Here is a 21733-nt window from a genome sequence, read left to right as displayed (position 1 = left end):
ATCATGTCCAGCAGCTGAATTGAAATTCCGGGATTTTTTAAAATTCCTGTGGGAATTTCCAAAAATTAAATCGTTGTTTTCATTGACGTTACATAAAAACCAATCATGACTCTAAGCCCAGCGATTGTTGTTTCGAGATTTTATCCCTATCCTGTGGAAATATCGGAACAAAAAGTAGGCTGTTTTATTCCAGAAGTCCAGCTTTCTACTTACATACCAAATTTCATGACTAAGCCCAGCGGTTATTAGCTCGTGATTTTATCCCTATCCCGTGGGAACTGCGGGATAAAAAGTAGGCTATGTGTTATTCCAGACGTCCAGCTACCTACGTACCAAATTTCATGACTCTAAGCCTAGCGGTTGTTCTTTAGAGATTTTATCCCTATCCCGTGGAAATATCGGGATAAAAAGTATCCTATGTAAACTAACTTTTCGCCAAATTACATCCAAATCCGTCGAGCCGTTTCAGCGTGAAGAAGTAACAAACATACTCACTCACTCACAAACTCACTCACTCACTCACTCACTCACTCTCAAACTTTCATATTTATAATATTATTTGGACTACCTGACGGACTAAATATAATAATATATATCCTATTTCCTATACTTTGTCTATGTATCCTATATATTTATTTCTTTGCCAACAATCCATCCAATTAATAGGCGATATATCTTAATATCTTTAACAACAGTCAATAACTTTCCTTCTAGAAAGAGAAACATTAACCAGATTCCAAAAATAATAATCGAATTCAATAGTTTAACCTTTTGTGTCCGCCAACCTAATGTTCTTGCTGATAATGATAAATCTTCAAAACTCACTAAATAACCACCATTTTTAAATTTTAGGAGTGCAAGCACTGATCGGTTGGATAGGAAGTAGCTTGTAAAAGTAATTGAATTTGTGGGGTGTGTAATTGGTTTCTATTTTGAACTTTAGGTAGTCAGCGCGTATTATTAGATCGCAGTTATTAGTTAGGTATTTAGGTACATATAGGTACGGTGCTCTCAAACTAGGCACCATATTTTTACTTAGGTTAGGTAGGTTTGTTAGTACTCTGCTCTTAACGTAAATCCTACTAATCCTACTTCCTACTTTATATTATAAATGCCAAAGTTTGTGTGTGTGTGTGTGTGTGCGTGCGTGCGTGCGTGCGTGCGTGCGTGCGTGCGTGTGTTTGTTACTCCTTCACGCTAAAATGGCTGGATGCATTTGGATGAAATTTGGTACGTAGATAGCTGAATGTCTGGCATAACACATAGGCTACTTTTTATCCCTGTATTCCCACGGGATAGGGATAAAATCTCGAAATAACAACCGCTGGGCCTAGTGGTGTCATGGCACGGTTGTTTATGACGCAACGTCAGTAAAGACCACGTTGTAATTTTTGAGAATTCCCACGGGAATTTAGTAAAATCCCGGAATTTAAATTCAACTGTTGGGTCTATGATTTACGCGTGCGAAGCCGCGGGTAAACTGTAGTTAAAAATATCATTTAATAGATTTAAATTACATGGGTAAAAACATATTTAATTATCATTACATTACTCGTACGTTGTTTTTACAGAGATGTACAAGTATGGAATCCCTTAATTGACTCGCGAAATCCAGTTCTCCTGTTCCTACTTACTTTCACATCTAAGCTTGATAATGTATTTAGAAATTTTAGATTTAGTGAACAAAGAGAAATAAACACTAAAATTATACTCCCAGAATTCTGTAGGATTAAAGGCCATTATCTGACTTTGGATTCGTATCTCGTTTAGTAATTCCTATTGTAGACATTGTTTATTTAAACGAGTTCAAAGCAAACCGTTTCTGTGTGGGCTCTTGGACGGATAAATTAGGCGTTTCATCTACATTTTTAGGCATATAATAATAATATATGATATATCATGTATTTTTGTACCCTTGGTGGAAGGACAAGGGTGTACGATTCGTATTAATACAAGTTTTTTTTCTACAGCTTTACCTCTGTGCTTCCCAACGTTTTTGAGACTAATTTGATTTCATTTCATATAAACAAAGGCCATAATGTTAAAAACAAACTGCAACTTTGATCAAATTGGCCAAATGTTATTTGACAATTTGTTTTTCGCCTAAGCCATCATTTGCTACATAATTATTTGCCACATAAAAGTGTGATGAAGTAAAATTTTGCAATATAAAATTGTTGCAAAATAAGAAAAATGCGGAGTAAAGTTATGCCAACGAATTGTTTGCCAAATGAAACTTCGGCGAAAGATTGGTTGCTAAGTGAATTTGGCGAAACATATTTCGCCGAAAAAGCAGTACACCCACCGACGCACATGTGCGTTCAAAATGTATGAATAATTATGACAGCAGCACTGGGTGAAGTTCCGAAAACGCATATGTGCGTCAGTGGCAGTGGATACGTTAAACGCAAATAATCGTATAATTTCGAATGTTACTTTTATAAACAGTCGTCAATTCAGTGATAAGTTTGCATCATTGAGCTGTACAATTTTTCGTGGACGTTATTTTAGCTCTTGTGTACTTACATGTTTTATGTACAATACGATAAAATTACTTATTAACAATTTTGCTAAGTTTAGTTTTTGATTTAGATCGCATTATAGCTATTAAGTGTACAATATGTATAGTGTAGTATTTAGTATAAAAAATGTTTCAGGTGTAGGTACCGTTTGAACCGCACCCGTTTTTTCATACTGAGTAGGTAATATCAGAAGTGAGATGACCGACGTGTCGAAGGACCAATTTGCCTTCGAGTAACTGTTATTCAAGGTGCCTTTGAGACTCGACGCCGCAAGAGGTGCATTCATTCACTTTCGCAATCACGAGACAAGAGTTCGCGGTCGCCTTCCGCCGGCGTCTGGCGCTTATTAACGTCAGTTTTATACTTCCGGCGCAGACTGTACACAGAAATACTGTGGAAACTTACGGCTAGTTCGTAGGGCGGCGGTCGCCGAAACTACAATTAGGCCCTCAGTTGTTTTCGAGGACGGGGCGAACGTAATAAATCCGAGTGCGTGACGCGAAATAGAACTCCATCGACCATCGGGCGACGACCGCGGCCCCTCCGCGTGAAGTTAGCCGCGAGCCGTACGGCGGCGCGCGCCCCAACCGAGCTGAAGCCAGCTCCGCTCCAAACGGCGTTCAGTTTACTACACCCGTTGACGTCTGACGCACGTCCCTCCGCGTCTCGTAGTGCCCGTGTGTATGGTGCTTGTGGATTAACACAACAGCAATTGTTCTGTGCTGTGATATTGTTGTGTGGTGTTCTGATACTGCCGTGCGACCTCCCCGGGTCACAATTGTTGTGATGCATTTGAGGATATACCTATGGCTGTCTTGTGTAGTCCTCGCAGGATACGTTCGAGCGACAGAGGTAAGGGGGACCGTCTTAAATGCGGCATTCGCCCGGCTTTTTGTCCACAGACGGGAGGAACAGACCGGTATTCAATTAGCCCATGCTGCATGAAAGTTGCACATGCCGCTTGCGTAACTTTAAATGTCAACAATGTGTGTATGTAGCCCACAGGCAGCCAGCAGGCCTAACCACTGCCTGGAGTCATAACAATCCGTTGCATTAACCTGCATTATACGTCAAAAACTTTTTTTTTCCTGCGTTTGCTGTTGCTCAGAGCGGACGTGTGCAGAGTTTGCTGTGTATTTAAATTCAATATTTTTAATTGCATTTCTTGTGCCTGTTGGGCTTGTTAAAGTCTAAAGTCTAATTTCTCGGTGCCTCCTTGTTTGGCTTGGGGCTTCTTGTGTTTGGAGTGTCGGCCATATTGAAAAGTGTCGGAAGTCTCTCTCTAAAGTGCGCGGTTTTATGCGAATTTAAGACGGTCGTTTTGTATGTGGAGTTTCAACTTTTTGCATCTTTTTGCAAGGTGTTGTGATTTGAACATCCGACCTCTGGTTTGTGAGTCGACTGTCGGACCGCTGTGCCACGGGAGCTTGAGCGAGGCGGCGCGAAATTGTGATATAGGTGCAACGTCATAGCCGTCGGGTGCAATCTAAGTCAAAGTTCCTACACTTTACGGTTCATTTTAATAGTAAAATGTCATCGTGTCTGGCGTGCAAGGGATCTGTTAAGGAAAATTCACTGCTGAAATGTACTGCTTGCAATGGAACCTATCATTTTTACTGCTTACATCTAACAATTGAATACGTGAATAAGGTCAGGCAGGCATGGTTATGTTCATTTTGTGCATCGGTTAATACTCGTCGCCGTAGAAATGACGACACCCCTGTTCAACGTACTGCCGTTGCATCTGTACTGGATGATTCAGTTATGTCATGTGACCAAGGGCTCGATGACTCTCGAATGGCGGACAGTGCCCCCCCTGAGCTTGAGAATACTGACTTGCTGGTAACCCCACCGAATTCGTATCAGTTGTCTAAGGAGAGCAAGAGTTCATTATTATCCTGTCCCGAAACACTTTTAAATGATATACTTTCCAAAGTGACGTCATTACAGACGCAATTTTTGGCCATACAGGCCATCCAGACGGATTTGTCCCAGGTAAAGAGCGATATAGCCGATATGAGGAGCGGTATTAACTCTAAATTGGATGAGCTTGCTGGTAGAATGTTAACCATCGAATCTCGCGTCAGTGCGTTGGAGGAAAGTAAAGCGGAGCTGGACGACATCAAAAGAACGATTGGGGACCTTATTGGCGACTCTAGAAGAAACGAGCAATGGATGAGACGCTCCAATATTCAGATCAATGGTGTTCCGGAGAAAAAGGGGGAAAACTTGTTTACTATTTTGAGGTCTCTGGCTGAGCTAAGTGGTTTTTCTTTGGACTGTTCTACTGACGTTGACTTTGTGACGCGAGTAGCGGTTAGAAACGACGTGGATAATGCTAGACCGAAGCCTATTGTTCTCAAGATGCAGGCGCGATACAAAAAAGATGACTTTTTGTCATCAATACGCAAGTTGAAGAATTTGAGGGCTTCGGATTTAGGGTTCTCCGACAATTCGAATCGTATATTCATCAATGATCATCTTTCCAGTTATAATAAGCACCTCCTGAGGGAAGCAAAGAGTCGTGCTAATCAAAAACATTATAAATTTTGTTGGGTTCGAAATTGTACCATTATGGTGCGTCGTAATGAAAGTTCGCCCATTTTACATATTTCTAACGAAGAGGCTTTAAACAAAATAATATAAGTGTATTATTTCATATATATTTTGTTATTAACACTTTTGTATCTTGGGCAAATTGCATAAACAATCTAACTTGTATGCGTAGCTTTTCTAGTTACCCAACTAATTTTAAGTTTATCTTGAACAATGTCATAAACTTTGATAATTGGATTTATAATATAAACGATATTTTATCTCATTCTGGAATAGCGGTCTATCTTGTTATAATGTGCTGTTTAATACTAAGTTGCGAGCTCATATCTCATATTATATTTGAACATAATATCATATTGCTTCCTGTTTGTTTTTATGATTACGGGACTACTTTAAATGTTTTACTTAAGTGTGATTTTGGAATATTTTTAAGTACCTAATGGCTAATATAAGTATTTATTATCAAAATGCGCGGGGATTGCGTTCGAAAACCACTCAATTTTTTCGCAACGTTTTATTATCAAATTACGATTTTATCTGCATTACTGAAACGTGGCTTCTACCCAGCATTTTTAGTTCTGAACTTTTTGACGATCGCTATCATGTCTATCGAACTGATCGTGACTACCAGAGAATGGACATGACTCGCGGAGGGGGAACTTTGATAGCAGTTCATCGGCGGTTTAGAGTGGACGAGCGTGACGTTCGCGCGATGCTCGCTCTGCCCGACGCAGATATCACCTGGTTAGATGTCTGCATTTCTCAGGGTCCTAGCTTAAGGAAATTAAGATTATTTTCGTGCTATTTTCCACAAAGTAGTTATCAAATAGAGTCACAGTTCACTTTTCTTGAGTACTTGTCTGACGTTGTTGCTGATTCTCCTGATGACTTGTATATAGTTGTGGGTGATTTTAATATCGCGGAAGCAGTCTGGGTACCGTCTGTCTGACTGTGAACCTTCTCAAATGAAACTAGATAATCCCAATCAGAATTCTTTGACAAGCCAATTATTTGCGTTTATGTGTTTCACTAATTGGACTCAGTTTAATTATTTTCCAAATAAAAACAACAAACAGTTGGATTTAGTTTTATCAAATTGTTCTTGCAGTGTTTCTACCGTTCAACCATTGGTCCCAATCGATGGCCATCACCCAGTTTTCTGTGTACATGCTGACATTAATTCGACTGTTCATGACTTAAAACCAGCCTCTAGAATAGTTCGCCGATTTTATGCCGCTGACTATAATGTCATAAACGCTGAACTGGAAGCGATTGATTGGAATCACCTTCTTTCGTTGGATAATATTGAATGTGCAGTTGATGAATTTTATTCCATTGTTAACAAAGTCATTGAAGATTTGGTTCCTACTCGAATTGTAAATGGCTGTCAAAATAAATTTCCTACTTGGTACTCTCGCGGTTTAATTACACTTATAAGGAAAAAAAATAAAATTCACAAAAAATGGAAAATTTACAATAGAAGTTCTGACTATGACAGGTTTTCAAGTTTACGTTCGGTAATAAAAAAATTAGAAAAATCATGTTACGTTTTGTTTATATCCAGAACGGAATCAAATATTCGTTATAATCCTAAAGCATTCTGGTCGTTTCTAAAATCAAAAATGAAACATAGCGGTATACCGGACACCTTCTACTTGGGTCAAAATAAAGCCACGGATGGTCAAACTATTGCCAATTTATTTAACACCTTCTTTCAATCAGTATTTGTCAATGATGTTCGTACCAGTACCAACTCTAACCCTACTTCCTCCTCACAACTTTATGAATACCATGATAATAAAGTCCTTAATACCTCAATATGTAGTATACATATAACCCCTTCCATAGTTGAGAAATATCTTTTGGGACTTGTTGTTAAAGGGGGAATTCATCCTATCTTCTTGAAAAGATGTGGAAAAGCCCTGGCTGTTCCCATTTCAAAATTATATAACCTCTCCCTAAGTTCTGGAATCATTCCTGAGTTTTGGAAACGTTCAATAGTTTTCCCTGTTTACAAAAGTGGTGATAAACATAACATCATAAATTATCGGGGCATCTCTAAACTATCTGTCATTCCTAAACTCTTTGAAAAGATAATATTTGATACTCTTTCTTATGTCGTTAGACCAATGTTAATCCAACAACAACATGGATTTGTGAGTAAACGTTCAACTGAGACTAACCTTAATGAATTTCTTGATTATGTACTGGACGGAATGGATAATGGTTTTCAGGTGGATACCATTTACACTGATTATTCCAAAGCTTTCGACAAAATTTCTCATTCCGTACTTATTCAAAAGCTGGAATCCTTTGGAATACATGGTAATCTTTTAAGGTGGCTCACGTCATATCTGCGTGATAGGTCTCAAGCGGTGTCCGTGAAAGGACATATCTCTAGCTTTGTACCCATCCCGTCGGGGGTTCCCCAGGGCTCTCATTTGGGCCCACTTCTATTTAATTTATTTATAAATGACGTCGCTACATGCTTCCAGTATTCTCGGGTATTATTGTATGCTGATGATACAAAGATTTACAGTGTTATCAAATCGGAAAATGACTGCCTAAACCTGCAAAGCGATCTAAATAGATTAAGCGCTTACTGCCGCAGGAATAAACTGCACTTGAATGTTGACAAGTGTTGTGCTATATCTTACTCGCGGAAACGCTTGCCTTTAAATTTTAACTATACTTTGAACAACATCGGTCTTAATCGGGTAACAGAGGTAAAAGACCTTGGGGTAATTCTTGACAGCGAGTTGCAACTTGTTACGCATGTAGATAAAATTGTATCTAAAGCATATAGAATGTTGGGTTTTATATTTCGTGAAGGAAGAGAGTTTAAAGACCCAAAAACAGTACAACTTTTATATTATGCCCTTGTAAGACCCCATTTGGAATTTGCATCGACAGTTTGGAGTCCTCACTTTAATGTACATATAGACACCGTTGAAAAAATTCAAAACAAATTCATAAAACGCATGAAATTTGTTTTCAAAGATTTTAACAAGAACTCTCTAATGTCACTCAAAACGCGTCGGGAAATTAAAGACCAAATGTTTTTATATAAAATTGTTAATGGATTGATTGACTCGCCATACCTTCTTTCTAAGATTTTGCTTCGTTGCCCAGAGCGACGAACTCGCTCCTCCAAATTATTCGCCATTCCCTTTAGCGGAACTGCCTATGCCAGAAACAGACTTCTCGTTCGAGCATGCAAGAATCATAACAATCATTTTCCCGATATAGATGTTTTCAATATGAGCTTGCAACAATATGCTACTGCTTTGAAGGAGCAGGGCAATGTTAGCAATAGAACCGCTGTCGATAAGTCTCTTTATTAATTCTTTTGAATTAGTACAAGTGTATTTAATCTTATATAACTTTGTTCATGTGCCTCATTACAATAAGATGATGTTGTGCTTGTAAATTTAGTTTTTTTTTGTCTTGCCTGAGCAGCATGTTATGTTTTTTGTTAAAAGTGGAAACTGTTGTAGCTACTGTAATATTTTTATGTGTTTTATACTTTGTATTATTTCTAGCTGTTTGTTTTCCTAAAATAAATAAATAAATAAATAAATAAAAACGCTTTGCGCTGCATAACGTTCCTAACCTTGAGTAGGTAGGTAATCTGTGTAAACAAAGGTAACACGTTACGTTTCCATCGATATTGTGGTATCGCGCAATGTAAACAGTTAGCCGAATGGGTCACCGTCAGAAGGGATCGCCCACGTCGGGAGAAAGCGGTGTCAGTCGGCGGCGACTGCGCCCATTCGCCGTGAACTTGGTTAAATATGCACCAGAACACGTGGTCTAGTTGTCTATTTATCTTATCAACTTGATTGGCTGCGAGCAGACAACAGATATTGAAAGCAAGAGCTGTTTACGCCATAGCGGTGTGGCTTTCTGCGCCCGTGCAAAAATGTCCTTGACACGCCATGCTATCGACTATCGTCCATAATTCCAAATGAAGTTATTGGAGTTACCTATACTACTGACACTGAGGTATGTAGTGCCTTAGTCGGACGTCTAATACTCGGAAGCAATTAGATACGATATTATGTTAACGATACCAATGCACAATTCGATGCGGCATTAAATAACAAATCTACCTACATTACTTTATAAAATCATAACACCTGTCATATCCATCACAGTACCTATCGTGTTTTTTGAACATGGAATGTCATTTGCTAAACCTAAAACAGCGATTTGCTAAACAAAGAGGAAGCAGAATTTTGATTGAAAAAGGACCGCCTAGTCCGCTACAGATGCCAGTCATTTTTTTCGTAAAATACGGGGTGCGTTGCATTCCAGACATAGGTACATTTCGAAATTACGAACAATAGAATGACCAAACAAACTGTTAACAAATGGATACCGATCTAGATGGATGTTATTATTGAAGCAATATAATTTCCATATTCCCATTTCCCAAGTTACAGTCTTATCCTATGAGTAAACGGTTATTTTTGATTAATGACGACCGCGATGGACTTGGGCCAATGTCAGTAAATTTAAAAAACCGGCCAAAAGCGTGTTGGACACGCCTAAGACAGGGTTCCGTAGCCGTTGCAAAAAAGTCAAGTATTTTTCCAAGGATTTCGTTTTTTGTACGGAATCTTCCATGTTTAGGTGTATTTTATAATTTTTATTTTATACCTTGGGCTGCTATTTACTCGTAAATTACTAATAATTCTCAAGCAAAAACTTAGCCGTTATAGTTTTTCTTGTAAATTTGATGTACATATATCTACACTATGATTTTTTCAAATTTTTCTAATCAACAGTTTAGCTTTTAGACGCGGACGCTCGATTTTAATGAAAATTTGCACTTTAAAAGAAAATTTCGCAAATAGATCACTGAACCGAAACACCGTCTTCGCAACCCCTCGATGATTTTAAAATACCTATCATACGATACCCCAGACTATATAGGGTTGGACGAGAAAAAAAATCACCCCCACTACATTTATGAGAGGTACTTAACCTAAAAAAAAACCCTAATTTTTTCCTACTATTTTATCCAAAATATAAGGGTTCTGTTTTGCCATTTTGGCTACGGAAAAGAAAAATCTGTCAGAAATACCCAAACTGCTACAATCCGCAATGTGCTGAGTTATCCAATAATTGACTCATGTCCAGGATGAATCGGTTCAAGCGAAGACAGCTCTTCCTCCGGGCAGATCCAGGATTCCCAGTTTTTGGACACTAGATTACCTCGAGTACCGCTTTTGAGCTGTTTTATCCTGCCAGTTTGATATTTGCCTTTACCAGATCACCAGATGAAGAGAAATATGTACATGTAGCAGGTCTTTATGAAAAAGAGATTACCACTTGCATTTTCGAAAGTTGCATTAATTGAGCGTAAAAATAGGTAGGTATCGTTTAAAATTAGCACTTAATTCAATCATAACTGTGTTAATTGTCAAGTGAACGAATGGTGTTAACTTTTGAACGAATGGATGGAATTTAAGGTTTATTGATATTTCATCACAAAAGTAATCAATGATGTAAATGGATTGATTGAATGCTTTATGTAAATAAATACTTAAACTAATAGGAACATTCAAATGAAATATATACCAACGTGGATCCCATTTCTATTATTGCGAAATATCCACTAAGCTTATTGTGCAGATACGCCATTTCATTTGATACTACCTACTCTTAGACCGAAATGTTACGAAATTTAAATTAATTCCAATATAATGTTTAATTTATACGCATTAAAACGTTAAAAAAGTATTTGATTAATATTAGAAAACAATTGTAATTTACCTGCAATCGAAAATAAAGAAATAGTAAACATGCAAGTAGGACAGGACACAAACTGTTAAGGATCAATGTTGTGAAATTAATTAGGAATTACTGCCATAATGGACACTGCACAAGAACTGTTCTCGGAGAACATATATAAACCCGCATACATGTAGTCAAAGAATAAGCAATAAATATGTAGTACAATTACCATATTCATCATGGCTACTTTAATGTCTTCTGGTCGTTGTGCTTTTATTCTGTCTACGTATCAGACAGAAGAGCTAAATATTCTGTTTACAAAAATATTATTATACCTACCTCGTCGAGATTCTTGCCGCATTCTTCTCAACAGAGGTTTTCCTGGACCGGTGGTAGATTAAATTGAATAAAGATATTTTGACTTTGACTTTTAAAGCGGACTGGCGCCAAATCCTTACCGATGGATATTATTGTTTCAGACTTAATTAGCTATCGTAAGGTCACGGGTGAGCAAAGTAGTTTAATATAACAAGGTTATTACTAGGGCACTTGTAATAGACCTAGGTCATCCAAGTTTCGCAAAAAACTCAGTCAACTTTGAACTGGGTCAAGCACGAAACTTAGGTCTTTTTGTTCATGACAACCCTTCTGTTCGCGAAGTTGGGAAGTAAGTCTTGAGTTTTTGTTTCCAATTACGTCCACATGCTGGTTGCCACGGGCTACATTTTGAGTATAGGTAGTGCCACGAGAGATGAAGTGAATGATTACACACACAGCTACATGAAGAACTGATTGCATAAAAGGAGAATGAATGAGTGAATGTGTGAATGTCAAAATCCCGCTGTCATTCCATGATAATTATTATGTTCTTGTGTGCTGTGCGTGACCTCAACCTCACAGGTAAAAAATAAGTACAGTCGGTGCCCTAACATAAATATCCACTATTCTATGCAAGTAGTATGAAAAAGTAGATAGGTACATAAGTTAGGGAACCGACCGCATGATTATAATCAATTAAGCATAAGCCAAAAATGCCCTTGATACTGTGGCACATGCAGCAGCCAGTTTCTGTCATCACTGGCGTTATCGAGGGAATGTCTTAAAGAGCTTCAGATGGTCTAATCCATTCATGTCTTGCCAATTAACAGCTGTGCAATCAGCATCTCGAACGCGCAATGAACGGAATACGCTAGCTGCGACCCTGCAGGGCTACTACGAAACTCGAAGTTCGTGTCGTGCGGTCCCTCTGACACTTATACTATTTAATACGAGAGCGAGAGGGACGGTACGATACGAACGAGTTTCGTAGTAGCCCTGCTGCTCTCGCTTAGACGTGCATCTAAAGCGTACTTAATCATAATCTTGAGCTTAACTCTGATCAAAGGCCTTATTGTTTAACACACTTGGAATAACAATCGTATCACCACTTATTTCTGTCGCAACGGTATAAAAGGAGGGTAAAAAAGATGGTGAATAATGTCGTCGTGAACGTCAGCGCTTTAGCCAATACGGCGCCTCTGGTTCAAAATTTGTACCAAAAGTTGTTACCAAAAGAAAGCGACTGCGTCGTCTGTCAAAGATATGGAGTATTCGTGGTAGTCCCTTTGGCAGTACAAATAAAAAACCGGCCAAGTGCGGACTCGCGCACGAAGGGTTCTGTACCATTATCTATACAACATTAGAAATTAGCAAAAACGGCAAAAAAATCACGTTTGCTGTATGGAAGCCCCCCTTAAATATTTATTTTATTCTGTTTTTAATATTTGTTGTTATAGCGGCCACAGTATATCATAATCTGTGAAAATTTCAAGTGTATCTATTACGGCTCAAGAGATAGAGACATGCGGATGGACAGCAATAGGGTCCCGTTGGCACCCTTTTGGTACGGAACCCTAAAACGGAGAATCATTATTATGAAAAGAAAAAAAATAAAGAAACTACTGCGAGTTGGTAATCCAAAGATACTTCCCCGCAAAGCTGAAGCTAGCAAAGTCAAAAACGGAATTTAAGTATTGCTAGATTTTTTTGGCAAGAATTTAAAGCTATTACGTGGCTATTCATATCACTATGTAGCTAGTGATTCAATGAACAGATTCTTAATCTGTAGTTACCTAAATACAAACACTTCACTGTGTTACCGAGGCAGTACAGTACCTACGGATACATGACTTATATGGTTTCCTTTCTAAACCAACAAACGCATAAGTGAGATCACCGACATTGAGCCGCCGTGTTGTCATTGTTCGATAAAATTGTTGTTTGTCCGTCATGTTATTGGACCTTCTGGACCCTCGATAAGTGCACAAAGGAAGTTATCATGTCTTGGAACATTACACGGGTTAGTCGCACAAATGAAATGCGATGTGTTTGCGAACAAGTCAGACTCGACCACAGACGTAATAAAAGAAAAAGAAACCACCCGAGCTAAAAGCGCGAGGCAGTGTGACTAAATAGTAATATATTTATTTTCCTAACTGCTACGATGTTAATTGTTCAAAATTTTACAGACAATGCGATTGTTGTTCAGAAAGGATTACATTTCTTTGTTGAGTGTGCTGCGAGTAGGTGAATGAAGTTGTGTGTATGATTGCCTATTGTATTTAATTTTTGGTACTTTTGTGATTGTTCCAATTTTGTTTTTGCCTGTAAACTCTAATGCGTAATGTGTGTCACTATACTCTCTTTTTAGGTTTAATTGTATGTCATGTATCATCTTGTGTTTGTCTAACTTGGTTTAGTTTTAAGTTACTGTGGACCCACTGAAAATCAGCGTCGTGGCACCGCGTGCCATGACACATGCTGAGGGGTGTCCTTTTTTTGTATCAACTACATATGTATATATTTATTGTTTTGTTTAGCTGTATTATTGTACTCGTAGTTGTTCAAAAATAAATATTTTCTATTCTATTCTATTCTAACTACACTAATTGACTTTGCTTTTCCCCTAAAACATTTGTAGTTCATTGATATGGACCTCCGCAAAGTGAAGCCTGAATCAATCAAAGTATGTTAGGTAGGTATACTGTTCTTAACTTTACATTTGCAAGAGAGGCAAAAAGTGAGACCATCGGTAGTGGAAAAAAAATCACACAATCACATTAATATTCCTAATAACCTTAATTTTGTGGACTCTACATTTAAGCACAGAACAGCTATATTTTAAAGCCGGGTCTGGTAGGTCGTTGCCATTCGTGGTTTAAACGTAACGTCATTTAGGACCTTGATCCCTAGATCTTGTAAAGTTTTAAAATAAATGCTTTACTTTAAAGTGGACTCAGTCTTCGAGAAAGGCTTTCAGTCTAAGATAAGTACAGAATGTGCGTGCCGTAGATACGTACCTACTTCAAAGTTTAAGGCCGCGGCCACACCGCTACAGAACGGCGACGGTACGGAATCGCAGTGACGCATCGATGCGCACCGTTTTTATTGCATGCTCTCCACACCGCTGTTATAATACACAAACGGCGCGGAATCGCAGTGACGTGCCGTAAACGTCTGGACTTTACCGCATGCTCTCTACCAAAAGTCGTGACGTTTACGGCACGTCACTGTGATTCCACGCCGTCTGCGTATTTTGAGCAGCTGGGCTACTTAATACGAAACTCGAAATTCGAAGTTCGTATCGTAGCGTCCCGCTGACGCTTATATTATTTAATACGAGACTGAGAGGGATGGTGCGATACGAACTTCGATTTTCGAGTTTCGTAATAGCTCTGCAGGAGGGCTACTACGAAACCCGAAACTCGAAGTTCGTGTCTTGCGTTCCCTCTGACACTTATACTATTTAATACGAGAGCGAGAAGGACGGTACGATACGCACTTCGAGTTTCGTAGTAGCCCTGCAGATGTGTGGAGGGCGTGCGATAAAAACGGTGCGCATGCGATGCGTCACTGCGATTCCGTACCGTCACCGTTTTTTAAGCAGCGGTGTGGCCGCTCCTTACGAGTACTTAGTCCTTACTCGTAAAGTGGCAAGAAATTTGAGACACTTTATTGCTCCCGCATATCGAAATTAAGGAAATAACATTATATTACATACCACTTTAACATTCTGTATGTAAATGTAAATTAATTTTACTGTAACTTTTGCGATTTTCACCGTGATTACGACTGCTAGAATTTTATTACGAATAATTAAGACCCGGAACCAGGAATTTTTAACAACGGTAATAATTAATTGAAATATGGAGGTAATTTACAACTGATTTTATTTACCCACTATCCGCTAGTACCGTGGTTACAAATTCCATTCGTAATTGAAGCGTTTAATAGCAAAACATTAAAGTACCGTTTTACATTGTCAATAAAACAGAAAATTAGAATGGGGGAGTTACCTAATGGCATTAAAACTTACTCAGAGTTAATCATTAAGTTGATTATTACCGCGTTCATCATTGTCGGGATCTGCCTACGGTCGTACGCCCTCGCCTTTTGGCGAGATTGTAGTCCTACGCTCTTTGCGTCTTGTAATTGGTATTTAAATGAACTATCGAAAATTTACCAAGTCACCGTAGAATGTTCCCACAGTTAGATTCAATGGATTCACTTGCCAAGTAATGCGATGTCGCAAAACTGTTTCTGTAAAAGGGTTCCATGATATATATATACGTTTTATTCGATCCACTCAAAAACATATTACGACGGCTTTATTGCATCGGAATAAGAGACTGTGGTACGTATTTTTGAGGCGTTCGTTGTGTACATATTTTTACACTCGACTGTACCATCAACCAAATAAGTGGTCTATCAATTTTTAAACAAGTTTCTATCAAATATATGTCGCTAAAGTCGAACTTTCAAGTTGACATACACGTCTATTGGCATTATTGTTTTGTGACATGCAAACGATTATCAACTTAAAGGTGGTAGACCACATATTTGGCTGATGGTACCTACCATAAAAGAGTAGAATGAAGACAACATTAACTGTCATGTTTTTAACGTAAAGTAGCGTAAAGTGCTTAAGTATAGGTATGGCAACGATTTCGTGAGTGAACTTTTAGTTCCTGTTTAATCCGTTTTCTACTGTTTTGTCATAGACTAATAGATAATTCTACGCTTGTTGAAAGAGATATCCAATCTTAGTTTTACACTAAATATCGGTAGAGGTACACTTCCATTACACGTGGAATGTTAAAGTTAATTCACTATGCTTCATTGCAATGACAATGCAAAAGAGACTGGCCAATCACAAAGACGAACGTGTCGACGTTTTAAATTGAAAACATGCCATTGATAAAAAAATCATAACCTAACTAGACTAATTCCCGACAAATTGCAGAGATTAAGGAGACAATAATAAAATTTGTCAGAGCAAGCAGGCAGAGGGACAAAGACGGCTACGTCTATTGAAATAAAAGAGAGTGCAGGCAGGCATGCAGCCAGTGTGGTGGTAAGTAACTGAGGGATTAAAACCAGAAGGACTTTTTAAATCACTCCCTGAAAAATATTATTCCGAAAGGTAAAAATTGGAGAGTTGTTGCAATATTGCAGTTTAAATTAAATTAACTACATAGGTCAAGATTACAACAATAAAATACAATAACTCTTTATTGCACACCAACACAATAGTAAGCAGTACAGAAAACACAAGTATACGAGTACACAGAGATTTTCTGAGGTAAGCAATAATTAATTATAGTAGTAGGTATCTACTATTTTTTATTACTTTAGATTAGAGTGATATTTTCAGAGACTAGGCGTGATTTCTAAAATCTACCCCAGGCATCACACATTATCTGAACGCTTACATTTAGCATTTCTTTCTACCGCTTTTTACAGCATTTGACTAAAGATGGTCATTTTTGTGAACAAGCGTGCGTTAAGAAATAGCCTAAAGTATCGTTTCGAAATCTTCAATAATAATTTTAACGTACCTACTAATTTGGGCAGCGCTTGTAATTAAATATTGTGACAGTAATAAGATTACCTACGCCGTTAGATAACGTTTGGTTGGTTTCATTGTCGTGTTTTCGCAAAAAATTTTTGGAGTTATAGGTAATCTGTTTTTAATTAATAGAGTTGGTTTGGCTGTGGAATAGGCTAGTGTACTAAAATATTGTAATTAGTTTTAGTCCCTCAATAAGATTTCAGAAAGTATTCTACACGTATTTCATCTTTTGTCAATTAAGTAAAAAATATGAAGATGCCCAGTTAAAGTTATAGGTATACACTTTTAGGGGCTGTTTCACCATCCATTAATTAGTGTTAACTGATGGTTAAATGTGATGCCATGCCATGTGTGATGAAATGGTCTATTTGTTTTGTCGAATAGACAGAGACGGCATCACATTTAACCGTCAGTTAACACTAATCAATGGATGGTGAAACAGCCCCTTAGTTATATACTTATAGCCAGTTAGGTACGTCCGACACTTTTTAGCACGACGTAAAGTCACGGCCCCTTACTCCTGATTCCTGAACTTTGTCGCGCTTCATTTTTGTCATTTTTTTTCGTTTTGATTGACGAAAGAAAATGTGTTCAATATTTTTTGATAATTTAAATGATGGAATAAATATATTGTGTCCAAAAGTGTGGCCTGCTAAGGTCAGTGTTCAAAGTTTATCAATACCAAGCTCCAAAAAGATATAAATAACGCAATACCAGTTTTTAAGATGGTTTAAATTCGCACTAAATAATTTTACATTTGTGAAGTTAGCATCAAGCGAGTTCAGCCTAGGGGCCAATACGTCTAACGCCACGAATTATTTTTGTCTAACGCAATCGGAATCACGATCGCCCTCACCGCTTGTTTCTGTTAAACGGTATATGATGAGAATGGAAAGAAATGGCGAATGCGATCACGAGCACCCACAAGTTAGGAACTTCCCACACACAATTGAACCACTTCACAGCGTGTGCAGATTTCCTCACGAATTTCTTTCACCGTAAAAGTCAACCGTTTCAAATGTAATTTCGCACATACATTCTGAAAAACTCAGAGGTGCGAGGGTCTCGAATCCACGACCACAGACAAGAGACCATAGGTCAAACCATAGACCACGAAACCCCCGTACCCGATAGGTGTTTCTTATTATACCTCATTTTATTAGTTCTGTAACTGACACCGACACAAAATCCTTTTCGAGTGTGATGGATGAGATGTATATTAATTAGGTACACAGCGTAACGAGATAGGAGTTATCGCAGAAACACGATATGATAACGAACGCGTTAAAAGAGTTCATCGGCTCGTGTTTTGTCTATGCGTTGTCTTAGGGGCTGTTTCACCATCCATTGATTAGTGTTAACTGACGGTTAAATGTGATGCCGTCTCTATTTGTTTTGTTCGAATAGTCGGAGACGGCATCACATTTAACCATCAGTTAACACTAATCAATGGATGGTGAAACAGCCCCTTAGTCTTATTTACAAGGCTCAACCTGAGATCGCCATTGCTGCCAACTGCATTTATAATGTAATACAAAGTGGCAGTCGTCTCGTCACGACTTGTCTTGTGTAGGTACAGTGTAGTTAATAATCCTTTCTCATCGTATTTGTCATGCTATTTCAGTCAGCCTCACTACCCATCAAGACAGCGCATTTGAGAGATTAATTAGTAATCTATTAGATTTTTGATTACTTACACTACATTCAACGCTATATAATTTTGATCGTGGGTTATAATATAAACTCTCAGTGTAATATACAAACTCGTGGGTGATATTTTGTCACTGATAAATAAAGTAATCTATTTATTTAAAACAATCATGTCACTTAATACAATAGGTAATTAATTACTTGTAGGTAACGGCTGCAGGGTTCCACCGTGTAAATTTTAGAAAAAAGAAATAAAACATTTATTCTTGACATTACAAGAAATAAACGTTATGATTTTGTGTTGTCACTGGTGAACTAAATATCAGGTCAATAGTCCTATGAAGAGTCCTGTAGGGATTACAATTTAAATCTGTTAAAAAAATTATATAGGTACCAAGTTACCTACCTAGCTGAGTTTCTTGCCGGTTTTTTTTCCCAACCGGTGGTAATAGTCTTTTTTTGACATTCATATAAGTGCTTGTTATACTTAGCGTAAATTGAATGAAGTTATTTTGACTTTGAACTAAGCACTAAATTTGAACCAAACAAAATTAAACAAGGCAAACTAAACAAACCGTATAATAAAAGCTTGTAAAAACACTAAAGTGTGTTACGTAACAAAACTATGTTAGAATTGGTCATCAAAACGTACTTGTCACGGCGCCAGCTACTTACCTCTTACCTGCACGAGCCGCGTAGATGTGTGAAAATAGGCCGACCGACCCGCCCCATTGTTCCCGGTTTTTGTTTCCACTCCTGACCAGCCTGTTTGAGACCCACCCCGACGCGACAATACTTCGAGGATTAAAAAAAACTCCAGTTTTTTTTTAAAATACCTTTGATGGCGTTGGAGAATGCTGATGGGCTTCTTTGTGAGCTACGAGTCTCTTAATACAATATGAAGTAAGTACGTATGTAAATAGGTACTTACCTTAAGTATTTTTAACACTATCAAGTATAAAATAATGAGGTCACTTCCCTCCCACATAAAATGTTAGTCTAAACTAATATTATAAAGATTAAAGATTGACCTTATTATGTATAATGATAGTATTTGTATATTGTGTGATTCTAGAAATATTAAATTTTAAAAACGATTGTCAGCGGTATACGCGCGCCGGAGCGCAGATTGCTCCCGACAGCCTGAAGGGCTGGATCTATCTTTGTAAAGTATTAATAACAGGAATAAAACAAGATACTGAAGAAATATCCTTTTTATTCAATTAAGTTTAAAGCCACGCGCTTAGATTCCATGTACCTAGCTCTAGCATGACTACAGTCCCCACAGTAACTAACAAACGTGCATGGAAACAAATGGAATGGACGCACACACACATTACTTATTTAGGCCCCATTTATTGGAGCATACTACCACAGAATCAAAAGCAGCTATCGAATACATACTCGTACTTGACAAAGGATATTCAATAATTACAATGTGTAATTATTGTAACTTATAACTTAAGCAATAGGCACTTGTCCCACCGCCGACGATGAGCGAGAAGCGAGTAGAGCGAGTAACTAGAAACGAGTGGGTGAGCAGCGAGAAGCGAGTGTAGTTTTGTCGCTCGGCTGTAAGCGAGTGTTCGAGTGCGACGGGCGATTACTCGCTCCACTCGAATCGCTCGTGCGGGGCGGGCGCCAAGCTGACATCGCTGAGCTCAGCGAGTTTATAGCTCTTGTCGCTGCGACAAAAGATGTAAGAGCGAGTTCTCGCCGACAGTGTGAACAGCCAGCGATCAACTATTAATATATGTGTCTCTTTTACTCACACAGGATCTTATATCTTTTGTTCGTTTCTTGAGCGAGAAAATAGTCGATAGCCAATCGTTTCCTCGCTGGCGGTGAGACAAGTGCCATAAGGTTGAATTTCCAAGTCGATGCATGTGGCCGCTTAATCGCTCTACCTTTTTAAGGATAATATTATCTAGTAGAATGAAATTACAACGGCAATCTTTGTCATCCTCTATTCACATTCTCTATTGACTTATGTTCAAAAGTACGATTGGTATGTTACAATACAACACGCCAACACATTACTACACTATTTCAAACAATACTCGTACCAAATAAATGTTGGTAAACATTGCGAACAAAATATTTGTGACAAACAAATTGATAGATAAAACTTGGAATCGCCACCTACCGACATTTATCATTTTATCGGCCCGTTTTAGATTCCAGGGCTTTGATAACACTTTCGACCTCTTTCACTACTCGTTGATAAATTTTATGTAACAAAATGTGGTGCCGTCTTTTATTCGGACAAAACAAACGGAGATGGCATCAATGGTTAAAGTGGTTTTGAAGGTTTATACATTTTTATATTAGTGTCGACCGTCCATCTTAATTGAATAGTTTAAGCATCAGAGGGACGGAACGACACGAACTTCGAATTTCGGAGTAGCCCCCCGCTGATCATATTTTTTTATTTACACGTTTAGCTTCACTTGTAATAGAATCATCATCAGCCTACAGCATTCCACTGCTGGACATAGGCCTCTTCCATGGCGCGCCACAACACTCTGTCTTCAGCCCCTCGCATCCATCCGCCGCCAGCGATCCTCTTGGTCATCTGTCCACCGTGCCTCAGGACGCCCTACACTACGTTTTCCCATCCGTGGTCTCCATTCGAGGACTCGTCTGCTCCACCGTTCATCGGTCCTGCGACAGACGTGGCCAGCCCAACGCCACTTCAACGAACTAATTCTCTGAGCAATGTCAGTGACTTTCGAAAAATAGTAATAGAGTAGTGTAATAGAATCTTTTAACTCTATTTTCACTCACTCGAAACTTGGCTATGCATAGTTCTCATGATGACAACAGTACCCTTGTGTAAGTTTTCGGTTACAAAATACGTCTCGATCGCGTTCGCGTTTAAATCTCAATTTGTATGGAAACACGAACATGCAAACGTTCCGCTAGAGGCGCTGTTCCTGTTTCCATACAAATTGAGATTTAAACGCGAACGCGATCGAGACGTACTATTTTTGTAACCGAAAACTTACAATAAGGGCACAGATACAATAATATGCTACTACCTTATTTGAATAAGTACATACGAAGATAATAATTTTAAGAAAATCTTGTCATTTTACACCTACATACATTGAGTGGGAGCGTACTTAATCACACGCCGTTCAGTTTAAGATAAGATTAACGGCCTGTTTCACTACTTAAATATTGATAAATTTTATGTGACAGACATCTGTGATTCCGTCTCTGTTTATTTTGTCCGAATAAACAGAGAAGGTATCAATAACAAATGTATCAATGAGTGGTGAAACAGGTACGAAGTGCAAAATTCGAATTTCGTATCTTCCTGTCCCACTCACGCTCATAATGTTTAATATGCGAGTGAGAGGGACGTTAG

General features: G+C 38.3%; 2 protein-coding genes across 3 annotated transcripts in view; both read left to right on the top strand.

Annotated features, from left to right (window-relative positions):
- The first annotated feature begins 3129 nt into the window (after positions 1 to 3129).
- The window catches only part of Sdc (Syndecan), a 442876-nt gene continuing 424272 nt past the window's right edge, over positions 3130 to 21733 (top strand). The window contains exon 1 of one of the 2 annotated variants that reach the window (XM_074102187.1): positions 3130 to 3374. In XM_074102187.1, coding sequence (XP_073958288.1) covers positions 3309 to 3374 — 66 coding nt within the window. In that variant the 5' untranslated portion in view covers positions 3130 to 3308. The remainder of the gene's footprint in view (positions 3375 to 21733) is intronic. The other variant, XM_074102186.1, reaches the window with a different exon arrangement.
- LOC141438049 (uncharacterized) lies at positions 3628 to 5994 on the top strand. Its single transcript, XM_074101701.1, has one exon. The coding sequence runs from the start codon at positions 4053 to 4055 to the stop codon at positions 5166 to 5168; it is 1116 nt and encodes a 371-aa protein (XP_073957802.1). The 5' UTR covers positions 3628 to 4052; the 3' UTR covers positions 5169 to 5994.

This window comes from Choristoneura fumiferana, chromosome 18, assembly GCF_025370935.1.
Source record: "Choristoneura fumiferana chromosome 18, NRCan_CFum_1, whole genome shotgun sequence".
Taxonomy (NCBI): domain Eukaryota; kingdom Metazoa; phylum Arthropoda; class Insecta; order Lepidoptera; family Tortricidae; genus Choristoneura; species Choristoneura fumiferana.
This window is presented reverse-complemented; position numbering and strand designations above follow the sequence as displayed.